Genomic DNA, 22156 nt, shown 5'->3' with positions numbered 1-22156 from the left:
CATCGTATTTTGTCGTTTGTATCGTATTGTGTATTATGTCTTGGGCAGATGCAAATGTAAATATAGGTCTATACTATATTGTAGCTAATATTGCTACAGCACATGGGCAGACTCAGTTGCCCTAGGGGACGAGCCACCGCCGACGCCAATATGTACGACGCGGTGACGAACAACGTCTTCCGTTTTCAAAGCAAACATGATTGTTCCTTACCGGCTTTCACATTTAGACGATCTTTCTTCAACATTTCTGCTGAGCTTCCAGGCGATTGGGTACGGCGGTTCTTTTCTGAAACAACAAATATAGCAGTGAATTAACAGTTGGCCACAAAAATAAATCTGATCCGCCCACAAATTATTAAATCGCAGTGATTAGTGATCACGTGACAAATTTATTACTTATTATTAGTTATAATTTTCCCGAAACGCATACGATGGTGGTTGGGGGCTATGTGAATAATTCGCGTCTATCGTCAGAAATGTATGTTGTGGCATCGATGCTATTTTGTGATAGTGCTGATGTATACTACAATGGGCTGATAAATATCAATCAACTTCATGTTTGAATATCTACCACTTGATATAAATAAATCGATGCATTTGCGCCATTGCACGATGCAAATTTGTGCAATTTATTACGAATCAAATGAATACACGAGATACAGTTTTCGATCAATTCCATTCATTGAACGAATTTACCTAATATAAGCTGTTGAAACTGCACTTTTCCGTAAATGAAAATCATACTAATTGATAATTGATAAAGACGTCTTCATTCGTTTCAAAGTGAATTCACCTAACGAATATAATTTCTCTGCAGTTACATGCCAGAAGCCTGTCTCGAACTGTTGAAATACGTGGTCGCGTCTTGAAAGTCTGCGCCATCAATTTGATATGAACTGGTGCCGGAATCAACTCTTACAAAGATAAGCGGAGGGGAATGGAATTATAATAAGTTCAATCGCATCCGAAGCAAACTTTGGCTGTGACCGTACGATGAGGCAACAAAATTAGGAAACAGCTTTTTTTTTAAACAAATATGATAATGTCGCGTCCAGTCAAAGAACTCTTACTCAGCAATGCATCTCATCTCTCTTCGGGTGAAGCTATGACAAGTGATGTCCATGATACAGACATACGTATATAGCTGCAATTAGAGTGTGGTGAGTGATGGCGCATGTCTTAAAATATTTAAGCAGCTTTCCGAATATGGTTCATGGTTCTGAAGAAAAAGACTTGAGAACAAATCCTATTTTGAGCGCAGTACCCCTGGCTATAAGCAGTCAGTGTACAATGAATATAGATTGTCAATCGCACGATATGACTGAATAATATCAATTATATGGTGCTTGAGGATATTAATACTATTATGATCCCTTCTCAGCCCAAGTGACCAAATTTACTATTAGCGTTGATGGAGGTGGTGTTTTCGAAAGTTTAGTTAACACAATTACTGATTACAGAACATGAGCCACGCTTCTGCTGGACGCCTAAGACTATATTCATACAGTTTTTGAGCTGGGCTTGCTTCGGTCGACGTCGTTTTTAATAATTATATCGTGGAAGGTTACTATGTCGTTACCTACGGTAAACATTGTCGGTAATCAAAAACATCGAATCGCCACATTTATCAGACCAAATTAAAAGAAGGTTTCATTTCGTTATACGACCTGGATTCAAGATCAGTATGTTTAAAGGGCGCATCATTTTGGTCCACGGCTCGCACTTGTAGCGCCCAGTACAGGTGACAGGGACAGGACTATTCGGTATCTGACGTTTCAGCTCCTGAATATGTCAATATCTAAGGAACAGGCTCCCATGTGCCGGTTATTTATGGTCAGGGTATTATCGTCTCAGATCTTTTTTCAATTTGCAGAATCGCATGTTGAAACTTCCTACCGGCCGTCTGCCCACCAAACGCTGGTATCGAGTCTGCATAGCGGTTTCATCGTATTTTCTGAGACGGACAATTTCATCACTACCAAAACACAATGTTTCCGTATCGAACGGAGGGATAACACAATTTTAGGACGAAAGACTAGTCTATTGATTTTCATCGGCCGGCCGCGCATTTTTTTTCTTACACGTGTAAAGCATGAAAATATTTTATGTTTAATGAATGAATTTTTGCTAGTTACATTGGACGTGCATGTAATGATAAACTGGGTTACCATGATTGGACGCACGCGTTCCTATTCCCCATAGGGGCGACTCATTTCTGTAAATCATCCGTATGTATAATTGATTTCTTTTAACGATTGTTTGGGATGGTTGTATAGTATATAAATATTAGAAAGCATAAAATACGCTTTCATGAAGTCACCGAGTGCATCTTTGCATGAACCGTGTTCACTGTGAAGACGGCGTGGACGCAACGTTCACGCCTGTGTTCGATATGCGCTTCCAGACAGTACTATTTGAATGTTGAATGAAACGGGCTTGGTATTTTCCATATGTGATTTATTTTCGAAGGACAACGAATTATTGTCGACTTGTTTTGCCTTTCACGTCCGTATATATTTTAAGTTTCATAGCGCGTCGGATGCATAACTACATGATTCATCTGTTCGAATGGATGTAATGTTTTTCACCTTCAAACAATCGTTTTCTCTCCATGACTGAACGGGATGTTTTCCTTTCTTCTGTAAAGATGATGAACGAATATGATAAAGAGTTATATATGGTAGCCAAATAAGTATTGTAATAGCTTTAACCAGTTCAACTCCTCGCATCAATCCCATGCGGAATATCTTCAGTAACATTAGGCTTACCATATTTTGAAAATGTAAAAAGAGGACACTTTGAAAGATGCAAAACCGGAGTAGAATTCTCAAAAACCGGTGAATTTTTCCCACATTGTGATCGGTTGACTAAAAAAAAAAAAAAAGGTCATCACTTACGCTCAGAGCTCAAAATACCGTTTTTTTCTCCACATTGCCAGGTGAATGAATAAAAAAAAAAAAAAAAAAAAGGTCATCTTTTCGATCAGAGCTAAATTCACCGTTTTTCACTCCGAAATATCCGCCGCAGCGTCACTTCTGTGCTAATTTGCGACATTTCACTCGCAATTTGCTCTATATCTGACCTATATTTTCAAAAAAGAGGACAAATTCTCAAAAAAGAGGACAAAAGGGCGTCCTCCGAGGACACTTTTCAAAAAGTCAAAAAAGAGGACAAATACTCTTAAAAGAGGACGTATGGTAAGCCTAAGTAACATGTCAAAGCAACTTCAAGTGGATGTGGAAACAAAAATTTGTCCACTAAGATGCTGCTTAGGTCAACACGAATCGTAGACTTGCCTCATTTACGAGTTTATCTAGCCACACGTCTAATAACCTTGCCAATGGGGGCAATATGGGAATTCATTACCTGCCACATGCGTTGTTGCACGCCCGGCACTGGCTTCTGAGCCCGATGACAGCTGATCTGCACCTGAAAGGCGAATGACAGTGATAAATGTATGGGCTTTTTAATAGTCTCGGTGAAGCTTATATCGCCTGACCGGGACGACAGGATCGACGTCAATCGCGGAATTACGCCTACAAAGGCTATCGATACATCCAGCATCCAGGGCGTCTAATACTACGAGCATATTTACTTGAACGGATCATGACCATACTTCATACAAGTAAAACGGAATACCCAGAGCGAAAAGATGAAATTCTACCTGTCTCGTTCGCCGGTTCTTTTCTTCCGCTTCCTCCAGCACTTAATGCTTGCTGCTTACCTGAGAAGTGAAAGCTTGAATTGTGAATTACCCGAATATCGAGAATATCTTCTAACTTTATATGGCACGTGGGATGTTCAGACTATACAGTCGTCACACAACCTAATTCGAACGAGTAAATAATTTACTGTGGAATGGTAATAACCATATAGTTCTATTTCGATTATGCTCGGTCTGCGAAACTAAGTAATTTGTTGCTGTTGGGTAGAAACTAGACTAGATTCTTCTGAATATTCATGGGTGTTGTAAATATCTCACCCTAATAACTAAGTTTGCCTTAAAGAACAAAATCAATACAAAACAAACATCTTTAAAACAAGGTCCTTGTTTAAAACATGTTTCTATTGAATTGTTTTAGACCATGTCGTCATGAATGTTCAATTGTGACGTAATTGTGGATTGACGTTGACAATTGATAATATATCGTAAATACAGCTCTTTTGACAAAATACCTACGTGCTATAGCTATTCTGAGGGTTCCAACCATCCCATATCGTACACGTGGGGAAAATCGGGTTGTAGTTGTTTGTATAGGCTCATTTAACATGTTTTCGGAGAATATTTACACCATTATGGCATAATTTTACAACTTGAAATAAAAACACAATTTTTTAAAAGAGCTTCAGATGTTTTAAACAATCATTTGTTTTAAACGCAACCCTATTAATAACCGGTACTACACAGAGCTAAATACTTACCAATCAAGAAAGTGGATAGCTATTGCGCTGTTTTAATTCAAGTTTGTAATTGTGAATGACGCATCCACAACTGTTCATTTCACATCACAGATCAGGAAGACAATGTGTATTTGAAAACTGCGTTTTTAAATGGGCGTCGCCATGTCTGCTATGCTGTTCGATTAATCAACGTACCGCACAGTGCAAGACTTCGAGTCGGGCACATAGAATTCGCGAGTGATATTTTCCGCCGGCGTGACAGTCACTTAAATTTGAGGATTTCGAAAATAGGGGGTCCGAGCCCCTAAACCTGAAGACGGCATTGTCTCTACCTATCAAAGACATGTTTATACTGCCACGAGAATAATTATTCTGGTCGCCATGAAAATTTACCAACAAGTCGCTGCAATATTGACCAATTCAGTACAAAAATAAATATTTGGCAAAGGGCCATATCTTATACCCAAAAGAGCCATAGTTTGCCGACCACTGGTCCATATAAAAATCCCCTAGGAAACTGCCATGATGGCTCAAAAATTTAAAATTGGTAGTTCATGCCAGATGCTGATAAATGACGCAGTGTCTATAATTGCAGGACGGATGGTGGTCTGGTAACCTTAACTCCTGCTTAGTATTTAGCATTTAGCAAGTTGCAACCTTGCTCATTGCTATTCTGATCAAGCCAGAGGTGTGCATCCTGCGGCGGTACGGCCACATGCACCCGTAAAATCGAAATTATAATTCTACCGCCGTCAACACATATTTATATTAGCTTGTGTTGGCAGCCGTCTATAAGCAATTTGAATTGGTTCCCCAACCTCCGTGGGATTTTAACTCGAATAAAAGTTCTCTTAACGCGTAACGCGATTCTGGGTGACTTGAATGTTTTTTTTTAATGTAATACTGTCCTTTCAATCTGAGCACCACCGTACAAAAGCGAAACGCATCATAGCCGAGTGATGCGCTCCATATAGAAATACCGAGTCAGAATCATGGCTATAGCGACAATCCTTATGGGAGGTCGAGAAATAACAACAGGCAACAAAGTGATTACCGAAATCGGAATATGCATTATCATTGATTTGTTGATCCAAAGTTTGGAAGACACCCCCTCCAACAAATCTACTGGTTAATATGATCACGTGGGCTTGTTATGGATAAATATATTTGGCAGTAAAATACGCGAAACTTTCCACATCATCGACGACGTTCATTCATGACGCTGGAAAAATGTTCGTGATCCGCGCGACAGTTGCGTCATATATAGTTAGTCTATGGTGGCTCCAACATGTACAGACCTGTATCCACAAGGTATAGCTCAAGAAAACAGTGAAGGCAGAGAACACCACAACGGCCATGAGGACTCACCACTGGGCTGCTGTCGTATACTACATATGTGGTCGAAATGCGCCCGCGAATAGCAAAAAGGTTGAACACCCCCGAATAAGGCTTACCACAGAATCGGTGTATTATGTGGTTAGGGGCAATGAACCCTCCAAGCTGCGAACGTGCGCAAATGCGCAGTGCTGACGCGGTCTCTGCGCACAGAAAATCTAAGTTGCGCACACAAAAATCCGAAGTGATGATCTTTTTTTTAGTCGTTTCGCAGTGTTGTGTAAGAGTCTGCGCAGTGAGTTGGTGAGTGTGCGCAGACTCGACAAAATTAGAGGGAACATTGGTTAGGGGGTAAGAATTTTGACTCTTCGAGTAAACCTTAAAAGGGTGTACCATGACGAAAAAGGATTTAGAGCATTGCACTGGACTAGATTCTTCTGAATATTCATGAGATTTGTAAACGTTTCCTACTTATAACGGTATCACTTTGCAGGTATCTACAGCTCATGATTACAAGCATTATCCCGCCGATGTGAATATACGACATAGTATGATTATATTGCTGATCTGTATAAGGAGCATCGTGCACACTGTTACAATTGCTATGCTCTACTATTCCTGAGGTAATCATATAATCATATTTTCATTTCAGATACGCCATTCCAAGGAGTAGTTTTTTTTTTACACTCACTGCGTTACCAGATCTTGTGATGAGTAGGACTGAGCACAATGGTTCGAGCACTCGAATCGGAATCGAGTGATTATTCCAATGATTCGAGTCGAGTAGCAAATGACGATTTTTTCGAGTACTGAAATTATGCGCTCCTCGCTACTAATCTTATCAACGATAATTATGGTTTCGATGATGTTTTCTACTGTAGAAGCGTTGAAACCTTGATTGGCCGGATCGCAGCATGCGAAACATATAGTACAAAGGTACGACCGTTACTGGAAAAATATTTCCGAAGTCATGATCCTCCCACAATATTGTAACAAAGTCCAATTAAATCGGTAGAGTCGACAAAATACCAAAGTATCTTTAATGTGATAGAGAGCAGGCATTATATTTTTGTGGTGGCAAAAACTGTACATATTTAAACTTTGACATCTTAATTTCGTTGTGACGACATAATGAGTGATACTCGAATACTCGACTCGGAACATAATACGTGATTCAGAATCAAATCACTCCGGTAGGCTTACTCGATTTTTGCCAGTCCTACGGGTGAGCCTATACCTAGTATTGGCACACGGCATTGTGATGCTATCGCTTGAAAGCCTGACGAACATGATATTCATTAGTTTTGAATGAAATATTTGGCATAGCTCACAATCTTCGTAAGACTTTTGGGTGTTTTATCGTGGGATCACAATTCTTGACGGTGAATTCAGTCAGATCATGGACGATCGTAATCATTCAGTTAGTTTACGTAGCCCCTAGTTCGCATAGTCAAAGAGCGTTATATCATTTCAAATCTCCCGAAGTCCAACCTAAGATAGTCTTAGACTAGTGATCAATACATCATCGCTATCCAAAACGAGGAATGAATCAGTGGACAGCTGATGGGTCAGAATTATCATAGTTTCTGTATGGTGTAATGTAAATGATCGCAGTGGTCTCGCTACTGTTAAATAATATCAGTGTCTTGCGATATCGAATCATCACCTTCAAAAAATCTTTTTCTCTCCATTACTGAACGAAATGTTTTCCCTTCCCCTGAAAAAAATTATAAAACGTATATCATCAAGTAGCGAAGATATAAATCAAAACGTAAAAGAGTAGTGTGCAGTATTGTATAATCTCTAACCTACTCAACTGCGTTCAATCAACGTACGTGGAAGTTAATGGAATATCCACATGAAAGTCAACTATAGAGTATAGAGTATTCATGGTGTGAAGTATATTTTAAAGTACGAATCATGTTTGAGGGTACTCTTATTAGGATGGGTAGTATTATAAGTATGCAAATTGCAGACCAAGTTTACAATGCTATGACATTGCATGACGCCTCTTGACATATATAAACGTAGTTAATACTAAGGTATAAAGTAGTTTGTATTACTCAGCGTGGATACTCAACTACAGGTGATGCCATAAATTTGTTATTAAATACAACTAGACGAGGTGATTTCTAATACATGTTAAAATCTACACTCTACATAACAAAATTCAAACCACAATGGTGAGTTGACTTTCTTGGGATTACTATCGAGTAATAGTGGAAGCATTCAGCATTCAAAAAACATGACCACTTTTTGGGAGTAGGCCTATTATTAGTAGGCAAAACATAATTGAGTAATCTGCAAAAGAAGTAGCCCTTTGTTGCTGACAATATCTGAGAGTGATGCCTAAAATATGGAAAGTTCGATTTTTTACCATTATAATGTGCGAAAATAATTTACTCGTGCAACACCTTACACCAGATGTCTCAAACACGCAGCCCGCGGGCCGCATGCGGCCCGCGACGGCATTTGGGAATTTCAAGTATTCAACAATATATTCAAGATGCCATATATCTTTTTTAGATATAAGATCTTGAAGTTCATCCTAAAACTACTATAAAGATCACTGAAATCTCGACAAACTTCACTATCACATCACTTTTAAAAGCTACCATGCAGTAGAAGATATGATAACGTCACATTTCTAATTCATGATGATAAAACATGACCCTTGATGATTCATGACTGAAAATTGTGATTTGGTTTGGTGCGACCATCTCGTAAAATTACTCGATTTGGGATAAAATGGGCGAGGTAATAAAATTTACTTGAGTTGAGTCAGCTCTCACGGTAAAATCAGACAAGGATTTGCGACTCGGAACGGTGACTTGGTATTCCTATGGAGAAACAATCTATGAAACTGTCATGGGGAATAGTAATATATCAAAACATGGTTGCTTGCTATGCGTAGAATATGTAGCTATCTATAAACAGGTTTGTATGGCTACCATTTGCATTCTGTGATCACCGTGACGTATAGTTGGTTACATGTTGGGTGTTGTTTGTTCTCTTTATCCATTTTATTATCGGTGACGAGAAAGGTATTAGTACGCTCTACAGCTGTTACACCAATGAATTTTTTGCCAATTGAACATCTTTATTCAAGGGGTTCTTAACCAGGGTCCTTAAACCCCATCAGGGTACGAAACACCACACCAGGGTGCACGAGATGCATTGTGGAATTAGGCCTATATGCTCTGGAATATTGTCATGGCCAATTAATTTAACTGGAAAATAGTATTGGTGCTATTCGCGATTTTATGTGAATGGGCTTTCTGATTTTCATGTAGGTACCATCATAAATTGTGTTGAAAATGGTCAGGGGCAACATGATATCTCATTGGAATCACATGGGGTGCATGATGCATACTCTCCTATGATGCATATAACAGATTAATGAAAAAAATTATGCCCCCCTAAAAAACAATTTTTTTTCAAATATTTGATAATATCAATTTGTTCCGTGTCAAGCGTGATATACAATAGTACATTATACATCTAAGATGACTGTGGAATCCCTATCTACAAGGTCCCGTCAGAAAAGGCCTACTCGGAAATACATTGAATATCCTCATTATTGATGCTGATGCGGCCCGCGGCGTCATCAAAACTAGGAAATTGGCCCGCAAGCTCATTTGAGTTTGAGACTTCAGCCTTACACACAGTTGAGTGCAAAGTTGAATAATTGATGCCTACATCAAACCGTGAACCTGCATTGACCGCAGCCGTACCTAATTTACACACAAGCGATAGAACTGATAATTAGGGCAATTTTTTTGACGTGTCACAATAAGTCAAAATTTTGTCAAAATTGTAATATTTGTTTACAAAATCAATTATTTTGCAACCTGCATTTCGTTTGTATCGGAGTTGTTTACACTGTCGATGAAGGCTATATGGAGGAACTTATCATATGACATTTTACAGCGTGTAGCTTACTTTATTGGCCTATCATTGTGAATGAAGAACGGTCAAATTGAAAAAAAAGGTTGAACGTTCTTTCCATTCTTGGCAAGCTAGTTATTAATAGAGACACTTTCCACCAGAGAATGAAGGAAAGTATCTTTCGTCGTTCTCAAATTTCAATTATTTCTACAATAATACGTAATGTCACCACTGAAATTGTAGTTTCAGATTTTGCTGAAATAATTTTTTTCATGCAAAAATTTGTAAGTTTTCAAGTCTCAAAAGTTTTTTCAGATCAAACTTCTTCGTAAGGACAGACAGTTCAAACCAAAAACGAAAATAAGTTGTACAATTCTGCCATTATTTGGGAAAACACCTAATTAACATACATTTGGTCACAGTCTGGTCGAAATTAAGATTGTGAAGGTCAAAAAGTGTCAAAATTTTGATTTTTTAGGTCAAAATCTTCCGTATATCAGGTCAAAAAAATCGACCTACTCATAATATAACGAACGGGTATGGTAATGTATAGGACTTCATTACCTGTGACCTGCGCTGTTGCAGATATTCCGCTTTCATCCAGGCACGATGACGCCTGGTTTCCTTCTGAAAAGCAAATGCCAGTCACCGACGAATGATATTTTTATTAGTGCAGAAGAACTAAATAGCCTATAGTAAAAGCCGGCGGTACAATCAAACAATGTTCCCTCTAATTTTTCACGAGTCTGCGCACACTCATCAACTCACTGCTCGGTCCCTTGGACTACAGTGCGTAACGATTAAAAACTTCGGAAGTTTTGTGCGCAGCTTAGATTTTCTGTGCGCAGAGACCGTGTCAGCACTGAGCAATTGCGCGCGTACGCGGCTCAGAGGGAACATTGCGACCAAGGTAAATCACGGAATTATGCAGATGAACGATATAGATACACCCACGAGCCGGTACAGCTAATGCTGTGAGCACATAGATTTATACGCATCAGGCACGCTACGCTAGCATTACTTGATATCAGCTGATGAATATCGCGAGGGTCGGAAAAACAAATCTAGGCTACCTGTTTCGTTCGATGCTCCTCTTCTTCCGCTTCCTCCAGCACGTATTGTTCGCTGCTTATCTAAAAATGCAAGTTTGCATGGTGAATTGTTCACAATCTCAGACCTATTATCTTTGAACTTGGTGTGACATATTCGATGTAAGTAGTGTGCAGACAACGTAATACGAACAAGTAAATGGATTTACTGTGCAGCGGTAATGAGGTCACTCAGACCGAACTCTCACGGTCTGCGAACTTCAGTAGTTCACTGCGTTCGGCTAGGTTCAGAAATTTCTGGATTTTCATGGGACGGTCGATTTACCTATTTAATATACTCTGCGTGATATCCATAAGCAAACCCCGTTGTACCAAGAGAGTGTCCAGTTTATATCCATCTTTCCTGGATTTGAATAGTTTGTCACGGGTTCATAAAACAAATTTAATCGTCCGTGAGTCATTGTTTGCCACAGGTAGAACCCCTTGCCGATGGTCGATCCATGAAGTCATAAGCGCCGTCTACTGTGTACTAAGATACACATAATTTTAGACTGGTGACAAATAAATCACCACTATTCAGGACGAGTATTTTATCAGCAGCCAATAGCGACATCAGAACTAGCGCAGTTTGTTTATGGTGTAAATGGCAACAGCGGTCTCGCTACTGTAAATCAGGGATATCTAGATGTCCCTACCGTAAATTAATATTTCTGTCTTGTAATTTTGAACTGGTATTACTCAAAAAAGACCTATGATCTCAGGGAACATTCACCAGAAATGCTGAGCAGCTACGAATACATGGAAGACAGCAATGGACAATTATTGAGAAACAGCGTCCTCTGTGAAATCAGGACTGTGATGATCACATGACCCCCGCAAATGCACACTCTAGATCAGCGGTCTCCAAACTTTTTCGGTATGTGGCACACTAGAAAAATTATAAAACACCCCTGGCACACTTACAAGAAAGTTGCATTTTGAAAATATTATACGTGGTAATACGATGGCTATTCTTCTTTATACGACTGAAACAGCTTGCATTTCTGACAAACATATCGTCGTCAATTTCATTTTCAAGTAGTCTTTCTTAATTCTTGAATAGTTTTTTTTTCTTAATTTTAGCCAAAACGATAAACCAATAAACAAATGTTCATATCAAGTCATGAAGATCAAAATCGCAATAAAATTCAGATTGCTTTTGTACCTATCATGGTACCGGTATAGGATTTTGAAGAAGACAGTCAAAACCCACCCAAACACCGTTTAAAAAACGTAGAGTTTCGTAAATCAATCATCTGTTGCTCTGCAAAATTATTGCTGGACATGCAATCAACCCACGTAACGCGAACAACAAATTCTGAGAATTTATATTGCAGTGTACGATGAAGTCGAGGCCGTGTGCCAACGCTATGCTGAGCAATTTTTTTGATTGTGAGTTGATTCATTGGGAGTTTGAAACAAGTAAAGACTTGCTTTGAAACAGTCCACATGTTATGTGTCAATTACTCAACTCATCGGCAATGCCGTGATTGGATTGGTTCCGTTGCAATGGCCACGTGTGGTTATTTATCAGCAATGAAGCAATTTGAACGCGTTCAAGTCGGATATGCTAGCCTAAATCCCTCATTTTTAAAATGTATGAAAAAATGATACGCGGCACACCTGAGAATCTTTGGCGGCAAACTAATCTCACGAAGCACACAGTTTGAGAATCACTGCTCTAGAGTCTAGAATATGTCACGAAATGCCTTTATGTCCATATAGGTAGCTGATGCCCCGTTTTTTTACGAAATGTACGAATACTAGGGAATTTTGCAATAATGCAGATGCGTCGAGGTTGCAGCAATAATAACAGTAGATGTTCAAGACGCGGAGCTTCGCAGTATTCATTAAAGTTTATACGGGACTGGCTGGGCGAGATTTGGGATGCGCTGATGCGGTGCCGCCCGGGCGTAACTGGCGGCTGTAAAACTGTGAAACAATGTGAAATGCCGCCGTGATTATAAGGTTGAACACGCCTGCCGAAAAAAAACCGCTGGCGGAATTTATTTATCGGTAATCAACTTCGTTCAGTCTTGTCTGACTCGCGGTTATATAAAGCGTTCGGCTACTAATTTGTCGTCTGAATCAGAACGATTATCGTCACCACGACGATTAGGCTCCGCACAGAAAATATTCCCTAGTAAATTAGTAATTATCAGATATGAAGTCACTTACAAAGGCAATATAAATCCAGAGATTATTTTTCAAATTGAGCTGGATAAGGAAACTCAACGCAACGTTGTATCCATGCATTATTTTCAGATCGCGGATATATATTTCGAAAGAAGATTGGTAAAACGCGATTAGTGCCATCTCGATGTAGGATCGTTGGACAATAACGGAAATAATTAATCTGACATTGAGACAAGTACTCCAACAATTGACTTTGTAGGAATATTGTAAGCCACCGTGACGCTTAACAGATAAATGTATTTGTTCTTTCCATCAAGAAATTGCAGTAGCAAATTTCATTGACGGTGGTGTGACAGACAGTCAACGCAAAGCCTTTATTTCAATCGCCAACCGGCTTTCTCATGTGTGCACAATTTCGTACTGATGTACATTGTATGTGCGTGGCCAATGTATATCATTGGTAAACGAATGATGGCATAAAATCAAACAAACAAAATGATAGGTATGCAGACTTGATGAGAGGTCAGTGTTTGAATAAGTAGATAGCAAAGGCAACAGATAAGGTGTGCACTGTGCAGTGTAAGGATGAATGCAATGGACTTCGAATCATGGCGCGAAGGAACCGAAACAAATGTACTCTGGTGCTGGTATAATTGCAAGGCTATGAAAATCGAATGAATAAGTAGGCTACTTTGGCACTTGCTACGATTGCTGATATGGCAACGACTTTATCTTTTGGTCAATTTTGTACATTATAAAATGATATGCTCCCTTCACACGGAAAGACGTGCTTCCTGCACTGCAACAAAGTAATGTAGTGCAGACATGGGGTGATTACTTTATGATTGTAATCGATTGCGATTACGATTACTTATGAATGACGCGATTACGATTACGATTACGATTACAGCAACATCAGGAAGTAGTCGATTACGATTACGATTACATTGGAAAAGTAATCACGATTACTCACGATTACATTTATTTTGCATCTTAGACGCTATGTTGGAAGACAATATATGGATTGCGCTGAAGAGGCCTAATGATATAACAAACTCCCTTTAAAAGAGATGCGTCATTTGCTTGTTACGTCATAATGTGCCAATTGCCCATTTTTATAGGGGTCAATTTATCGCGCCCAATGGTTTGCAATCTTGCCATGCCATAATTACCGCACCCCAAATTTCTCAATACCGTTGGGAGCGAGCTCGAAGGGGACTCAAAAAGTATTTCGTAAACCAACATAAGTTATAGAGTATTTTTGAGAGGTCTAATTTACTTGAAAATCCTCTCTAGATCAGTGATTCCCAACCGCGGCTCTGAGAGCTCGATGCGGCTCTGAGCTAGCCTACTTGCGGCTCCCCTTGACGTTGGAAAATCCAAAAAACTATTATAAAATCAATTCAGAACAAACAAAAAAATTGATTTTCAAAAATTACACTTGCTTGGATTGAAATCTGGAGTTTTTAATTAAGGGTGGAGACCAATTCCTTTGCTGTCGAGTAGCGATTCTCTGCTCAGCAACGATTTCGTTACTCAACTCACGTCAAAAAGTATGCTCACACTCAAATGCGTTTGGATCGTCACTCAAATTTAAGTCTGCTCAAATCAGACTTATTTAAGTGCAGGTGGTGTCGCAACACGTTTCACAAAGGTATCTGACCATCAAACCAATGGATCATTTGACTTGATTGTTAAGTTCAACAGCCGCATCGATGGAATGAATGCTTTTTTCCCCATGATGAAAATGTTTTCAAGTCCTATTGTAGTTAATGTCGCCACTGACCCTGTTAATTTACAACTTGAGTTCCTAGACATATGCAGTCAGATATAAAGAGATGATAATTTGTTTGTGCGTCCCACGAAAGTTTTTCTTCTAGTCTGCTACGCTTGAGCCACTACAATATCGTTTCATTATATAACAACCGGAGGTCACGAATTAACAACACACACTAAAGTAATTATAACAAGATACCAGAGGTTATAATTATGAATTACGTGCCCCAGCTCTACACGTAGCCGACGTAGGTAATTCTGTGGCGAGATAGCGCTGTGGTATAATCCACGGTTGCGGGTTCGAGTCCGACCGAGGTCGACTTCAGAAATCCTTTCCAAGTGTTGGAGTTTTATCTAGGCTCCTCCTCGCCGCCTCTTCCGCGTAAGCGGTGTCTTACAATAAGCCTAGAAGATGGGCCATGCTACAAGTCGGCAGATACGGAATCAAAAATGAAGAAAATCGGCCTGGTGTAACTGACCGTTGTAGTCGACAAACACCAAGATTACCTCAAATAAACAAACTCTATAGGTGAATCTGACCATCGGGGGCCGAGAGAGGATTAAAAATCAATAGTAATATAATGCAATTATTGACGAAATTCAGTCTTCAACTTGCGATTACACCCCTATGGGGGACGAACTGCTGTTTTATCCTAATTCCAGCTACAGCCCATGCGAACATGATATATAGGCCCATGGCCATGGCGGCAAGTCCCAATGTTGGGTAAAGATTGGCGCCCGTTTCAAGTAGAGTCATATGAGAATAAGACGAAGCGAACATAAAATTCTGCCTTCAACTTCATACAAATATTGTACTGCAAGCTGCCGTTACGAGAAACGGCAAAAACGGCTCGGTTTTGATATATATACATCACAAGCTGTTGATTTTTACTGCTTCGTCGTGCAAATCGCAATGTTTTATTTGACGAGTACAAAATTTCAAATATTGTTGTACGTACGTACTAGATAGGCCTACTGCTCGCCAAGCAGCGACGGTCAAATTGCGTTTAACTGAGCATAAGCATAACCAAACATCAAGCATAAGTCACTATTTTAAACTAGGCAGAGTGGAGATAAATTATCCTGCTGCGAGGTAGTGGTGTGTGGAACGTGTTGATAACCTGATATATAGCACGACGGGTGTTCTTACAGCGACACTAATGTGCGACGTATGTACAATGTACATCGAATATCTATTTAGTGTGAATACTTCTTACGCAATGACGCGCACAGCTAATAAGCTGCTTCTGACGTAATAATGAGCTGTGGCGTTTGGAAATCAGACGTTTGTGCTATCACGAACTCAGTATAATATCTCTTCCTTGTTCACGAATGTTCAGTTTATATCATAGTCCTTGCAAAAGTAAAAAGTAATCGTTCTTTCACAGAGAAATCGATTAAATATGGGAAGTAGTCGATTACGATTACGATTACTTCGGGATTTTTTCGAATGTAATCGATTGCGATTACGATTACTCGAAAATGCTGTAATCGTCGTAATCGATTACGATTACTAATCGCGATTACCCCATGTCTGATGTAGTGCCATTGTGATTGTGGCCACGTAGATAGAACGTCGCAGCGTTTGCAGGAACTCATAAACCAGCATGTCCCCTAGATTTTTCAGATCACGTGCATCACGCTCGGTGAAAAGATCGCCCTTGACTCATCCGCTCAAGCTCGATGCTGAGCCATCAAAGCCCATAAACTCTGCCATTGGCAAACATCTGTTGAATAATCGCGTATGTGCAAAACGTTATCGAGACGACATATTCCGCGTCGTCGGAAGGGGCCGGTCTTGCTTTCATATGTGTGTGTTGGAGTCGACCTTTATCAAAATACATCAGCCCAAGCTTCGTATACAGAAGGAGTTCGTGTACCACCTTAAATTTTTACATTGAAAGCTCTTTTATTTGAGACTTCATTCCATGCTGGTGACGTCATATTTCGTGATACGATTGTTGATATTGCAGTTGACTGTGTCACCTTGAATTGGACTTAGGATTATTATCCCGATATTTAATGTCACTGTCCAGCCCAGCTATCGTTACGCAATGCATGCCATGAGTATGACTTAATTCTCTCATTTGTCGAGTATGCTACTTAACGCGTGAACTGAAAAATACTCGCTGACTCATTGATAACCGCTACCCTAAGGACGTCTTATTCTCTCCAAATATACTTCGAGTTGGAGTAAACATCTGGGGATTGAAGAACTCGCAAACCTCAGTAGAGGATTTCCTGGTTATGTAGCCAGAAATGGTAACCCAATATATATCGGTCCAGGGTTGTAACCAAGTCACATAACTCCAAGTCACATGGGTCCAAGTCAAAAGTCAATCTCACTTTTATAGTTTTGACTCGAGTAAAGTCGAGTCATTTTCAATTCACCACCGAGTAAAGTCCGAGGCCAAGTCTTCGATAACAGTGTCAAGTCCGAGTCATGGTATTATGACTCGAGACCGAGTTAAGTCATTGTGTTGACTGCTCAGTTTCCAGTCAAAGTCTTGTTAAACCCACTTTTTTATAACTCTGTATTATGATATCGAATGATTCGATTTTATAATATACTAATTTTCCTCACTTTTAGCAGTTTCTGGTCGCATTTTCAAGTACCAGTACCAATAGACGAAATCCCAATAGTGCGGTTACTTCACTATTACTCGAAATTACAATGAAATGTCGGTCTCCAGTCATATGACTTGGTTCGAGTCATGCGCAATGACTCGAGTCCAAGTCGAGTCAACACACAGATTGACTCGAGTCGAGTTATTTCAGAATTTTGAGAAAATGACTCGAGTCAAGTCGAGTTGTCAGAAAATCGTGACTCGAGTCATTACAACCCTGAATCGGTCAGCTACTTTGTTATTACATGAATGCCGTCAAGTCCCTATACTGCTGCAATATGCAATGCTCTTTCCAATTCCATATTAGTTGCTGACGACCACCACCACTGACGAGTGTCCGCGGAAAATATTCGGGTTCATTTCAGTATGACTATACTGTTCAAAATGATATGTACAACAGAAGCGACTGCAATACGGACATTCGTATACGAATTATATTTCCTACTACGGCTAAATTGTGACAATAAGACCTCAAGAGCGACAATACCTTCAGATGACGGGTTGATTTTCTGACCACGTGGGTCATGACCTCCTACTGCCATTGAAACCGTTTGATATCTTCTCTGATTGTAGTATTCGCTTGATGATTAGCAACTAGTTTTCTTGTTACCTGTCATATTGAAGCATTTCGTTAATGCCGATTACATTCGAATGACAACAAAAAATAGTTAACGTTTATCCATCTGCAACGTTTATCCATCTGCTCGCTAATTAAACCGCATAGCCTAATTATATTTTGTTTTTCCGCTACATATTTCTATTTGAACATAGTCATCTGGTCAGTAGGACACATAGTTGATCATAGTACAATTACACAGGACAATGTCAAAGTGCAATAAAAAGTAATACACACTTTTTTGAGCCTATTTACTTATGGAAAGTAGAAGTATGAGACGAAAGTATTGCAATTACTCGGACTATTTTATTTCAGATAATTAGATGGGACAAGATTTGACAATCTTATGTTTGTCGATCGTTGTTTACACCGTTGAAAGTTGCAAGATGCATCTTCACAACGAGTGCAGATTCACCAACAGCGTCGCAAATAAGTGCGATTATCGACGTTATGCCACTGCACTTCGCACAATATTGCCCATATCAGAGATTTGGTTCTATCCAAACACTTAGGGTTGCATTTAAAACAAACGGTGTTTTCAAAAACGGCCTTTATAATACAAAATTGTGTCTGGAACCCTCAAAATAGTCGGTTCACTAGCAATATTACATATATTTCGTCAAAGGAGAAATTTTACCCTACATTTTCAATTGCCAATGTCAATCCCCTATGACCTAACATAATTGAATATCCGTGACGTCATGGCTTAAAAAAAACATGTTTTAAATTGGGGCCTTGTTTCAAACATGTTTGTTTTAAATTGATTTTTGATTTAAATGCAACCTTACAAACACTACTTTCTGTCAGAGAGAGCCTGTACACTGTGTACTGTAAACGTTGTGATTTATGGCTCCAAAATCTGTCGCCGCATAAAGCGTATGCATTCAATACTATCTACATTTCCCCCATGTCAAAACTCCGATACACATATACATTTACATGTATAACAACCCAGTTAAACACGATGTGACACATTCCTCACAGCGTTCTGTGAGGAAAATTCTGAGACAACCTTTGCCTGCTACGGACAGGACATTTACGCATAGGCCATGGTATGTATACGAAAGTGCCGCACATAGATATATACTATGCGTACTAGGAACGACTAGTAGGTCCTCTACGTCGTAATTAATATATTAGGAGAATCTGAACAGCAGTCAGTTAACGATCAATCCGTATTCGTAGCAGCCGACAACGAAGCCACTTCCGAATCCTCACCAGTCATTCATGAATTGATATTTGCAGCGGATTTGTCTATGTCAGCGTATTTTTTCATGTGGCCTATTCTGACGCTAATTTAAGCCTTCATCTATCCACCTATTGATATCACTAATTATAATCTCGCACGCAGTATCGTAGGGCAATGCCTGATGTGTATCCAATTCATCTCCAATATTTCAAGCTATGGTATTGTGGCTCGTGACAGAGCCGAACCGGGAAGCCTTAGGCTACATATGCATATTGTATTCAGTTTCACCATCCATTATGGATCAAGTGGCAAAATAACTGTGTTTTTTCCTTTAAAAGAGCTGAGCCTACTCCAATTATGCAAGAAACGATGAGCGCGTCTTCGGAATGAGACAATAACTCTAAAAACTCGTCTGACTGTCGCTTGTTTCCAGTTGTATTACCTATACCAGCGCCGTAAATCGCATAAAATAAACCTAGATCCTGACAGCAAAACACTTAACAAATCCAACCATATACTGACTGAGACCTTGGCCGCAATGAACTTTATACAACCGACTTCTAATCATATCTCGAACTAAGTACAAACTATATACAGATGCTACATGTCGCAGTTGCTATATGTTGAGCAGTTGACTGAACTATGAGAATAGCGTATTTGCCGCCACGTAGTAACGGTTGCGTAAATTCGTAATTGTAAATTAGTAACTTTATGTAAGCACGATTTACCCGATTGGTCGTTTGATTTGTGCGTCGGATTGTTTGAATTCCGGAGAAGCATGTTTAGTCAAACAATACGAGTTACTCTGCGTTTGTTTGTTTTTGATAAGCATGGTGTTTCGACTACATTGGTCATGTTACGCCAGGCCAATTTTTGATTCCGTATTTACAGACTTGTAGTCGCAAAAGCTTTTTTCAGTTCCAAGAGTCAGAACATCGACCTACGGCGAGAGAACCTTTTCTTCCTCGGCCGCCATTCTGTGAAACAATCTTCCAATTTCTATCGGACTATGCGACTCGCTATATGTTTTCAAACGCAAAATCAAGACCGTTTTATTCACACGAGCGTTCGAGAGTAGTGTTCATTCCGCCCGACAACTATGCACTTCGTCTTTTATACATATCGTTTTATATTTTATTGCCTTTTATGTACAGCGCCCTAGTGCAATAATGATATATTGTTGTATTCGGCGCTCTATGAATTATTATATTATTATTATTATTACCCCTATATAGTCAGATAATATTCAGCATAAATTCACATTTCCAAAACATAAGAGCGTTGATATGAACATTGAACTGCTTTAGGGCCATTGCTATGCCTGGTCTTGATATAATCTGGTTCGGGTTTATTACTCAAGTGGTTATGATTTTAAACTACTTCTACATCACATTGTTCGGTGTCCAGGCTTTGACTACTCACTTTCGTAATTTCTTGGAAATCGCCTTTTCTACTTGTACTTGAGTAAAAATTCACGACGTTACTTCTACTTTCACTTGTGCATCAGCGATGACTGCTTATATCACTTCTGCCTGTAATCTGCAAGAATCAGATCAATATTCCAAGTGTAACGGTCACAGATTGTAATTCTCTGACTCCCTATTACCATGTCGTAATATGATGGAAATTGCCGATACTTTTCCTTTCGTGGCCGATACCGATGTTTCTTTCAAAGTTTAATATCGATACGATAGTATCGGCGAACATTTAATCGATCGGAAACTGGACATGAGTTTTGGACCGACTTCGTCCACCATGCAGCGCGTTTATTATGTCTTCACAGCACGAATATATCCGCGGCCCAACAAGCACAGCGTACCGAACTACGTAGCTTGTCAACGTGAAGCGAATCTCATAGTGCGCATTGCGCATTCGTTTTGTGATCTACTACCGTAAATAGAGACGTGAAACCAAGCTTTCTCTCATGTGACGCCAGTCCCGAATTTTCGCATCGCAGTTACCTAATTACCAGCGACCACAATCGTGCGCTAAGGGCTCCGATAGTTGATCTATTCCTACATTACAGTAGAATTTATAGAGATGTTAAACTAGAAGCCTATATACAATACAATGTACACGAGCTGTTCATACACGGTTGGTATATAAGATTACAATATGTCCTTCGAGGTCGCCTAAATGACCTCTTTATGGGAGATCAGTCCCAATGCCGGTAAAAAGGGGGTTTTCCAGGAGTGGAATCGGTAAGGTGTCCTTTTTTTAGTCAACAGTATATCCTTAAAAAGTGAGTAATTCTGGAGTCGAGTAGGAAAAGTGACCTTTTTTTAGTCAACACACGATTTTTAGTACAAATTCAAGAATCAGCAGTTTTCTAGTCCAGTAATCCGGCTTTTATGATTTGTAAAGGGCTTCCTCTTTTCCAGATTCCGAAATATGATAACCCTATTGTTATAGGACCTGATTACCGGAATCAAGGTTCGCGACCCTATGACCACATTGAAAAGGTAACATTACACGCGGCCCGCGAGACAATTTTGTGCGGCCCGCGACGGCATTTTGGATTTCGAAGTATTCTACAATATTTACCTACCATTTTTTTTAATTTGAGAAATTAAAACTCGCTATAATAGTACCCCAGAAGCCAGAAACTACTAATCAAACTGTAGGCTACTATTATATCACTTTCATAAGTTACGACGCAGTGGAAGATTGCCTATTTTACGTGACATTACTTGTTTATGATGGTTAAAACTGACCCGTTGCTGATTCGTAGGCCTACTGAAAATTGTGATTTGGACTTGTGCGCAACCTTCTGTAGCATTACTCAAACTTGGAATCAATTGGTGATAAAATAAAAATGACTCGAGTTGAGTGGCGTCAAAAGATACAATCATAGGAGGACTTTTGTGACGCGGGACGCCGTGACTTGGTACAACCACGGACGCAGCGAACTATCAAACTGGTACGAAATATAGTAAAATATTCGTAGATTATTTAGATATCTAAGCAGGTCATAATGGCAACCATTGACATGGCGTTGCCCTCTCGATGTATAATTGGCTACATCCTGTGCCATCTTGGGTATCTTTGTCAATGTTAATATCGCCAAGTAAATATGTGCGAGTATAAACTACTCGTAGCC

At 39.6% G+C, this 22156-nt stretch overlaps 2 protein-coding genes across 2 annotated transcripts in view; both read right to left on the bottom strand.

The window, feature by feature from the left end:
• The window catches only part of LOC145435464 (uncharacterized), a 440390-nt gene that overhangs the window by 150034 nt on the left and 268200 nt on the right, over positions 1-22156 (bottom strand). The window lies entirely within an intron of this gene.
• Positions 171-19311, bottom strand: LOC145435513 (uncharacterized). The gene is made up of 8 exons (XM_080312794.1): positions 17739-19311; positions 10698-10757; positions 10189-10251; positions 7403-7453; positions 3665-3724; positions 3367-3429; positions 2589-2639; positions 171-286 (listed from the first exon to the last, which is right to left on the bottom strand). The coding sequence occupies exons 1-8, from the start codon at positions 17791-17793 to the stop codon at positions 186-188; spliced, it is 504 nt and encodes a 167-aa protein (XP_080168920.1). The 5' UTR covers positions 17794-19311; the 3' UTR covers positions 171-185.

The sequence above is a fragment of the Botryllus schlosseri genome, chromosome 3 (assembly GCF_051294905.1).
Source record: "Botryllus schlosseri isolate E-star chromosome 3, Bs_hap1, whole genome shotgun sequence".
Taxonomy (NCBI): Eukaryota; Metazoa; Chordata; class Ascidiacea; order Stolidobranchia; family Styelidae; genus Botryllus; species Botryllus schlosseri.
Note: the sequence above shows the minus strand (reverse complement) of the source record. Positions and strands in the feature narration are given on the sequence as shown.

What these genes read in the sequence shown, in the direction of transcription:
- LOC145435513 (XM_080312794.1), bottom strand. Translation starts at nt 17,793, where the DNA reads ATGGCAGTAGGAGGTCATGACCCACGTGGTCAGAAAATCAACCCGTCA. An exon ending in AGGAGCATCGAACGAAACAG is followed by an intron (nt 10,252 to 10,697) that starts GTAGCCTAGATT and finishes TTTGCTTTTCAG; the next exon opens with AAGGAAACCAGGCGTCATCG. An exon ending in TGCAACAGCGCAGGTCACAG is followed by an intron (nt 7,454 to 10,188) that starts GTAATGAAGTCC and finishes AATTTTTTTCAG; the next exon opens with GGGAAGGGAAAACATTTCGT.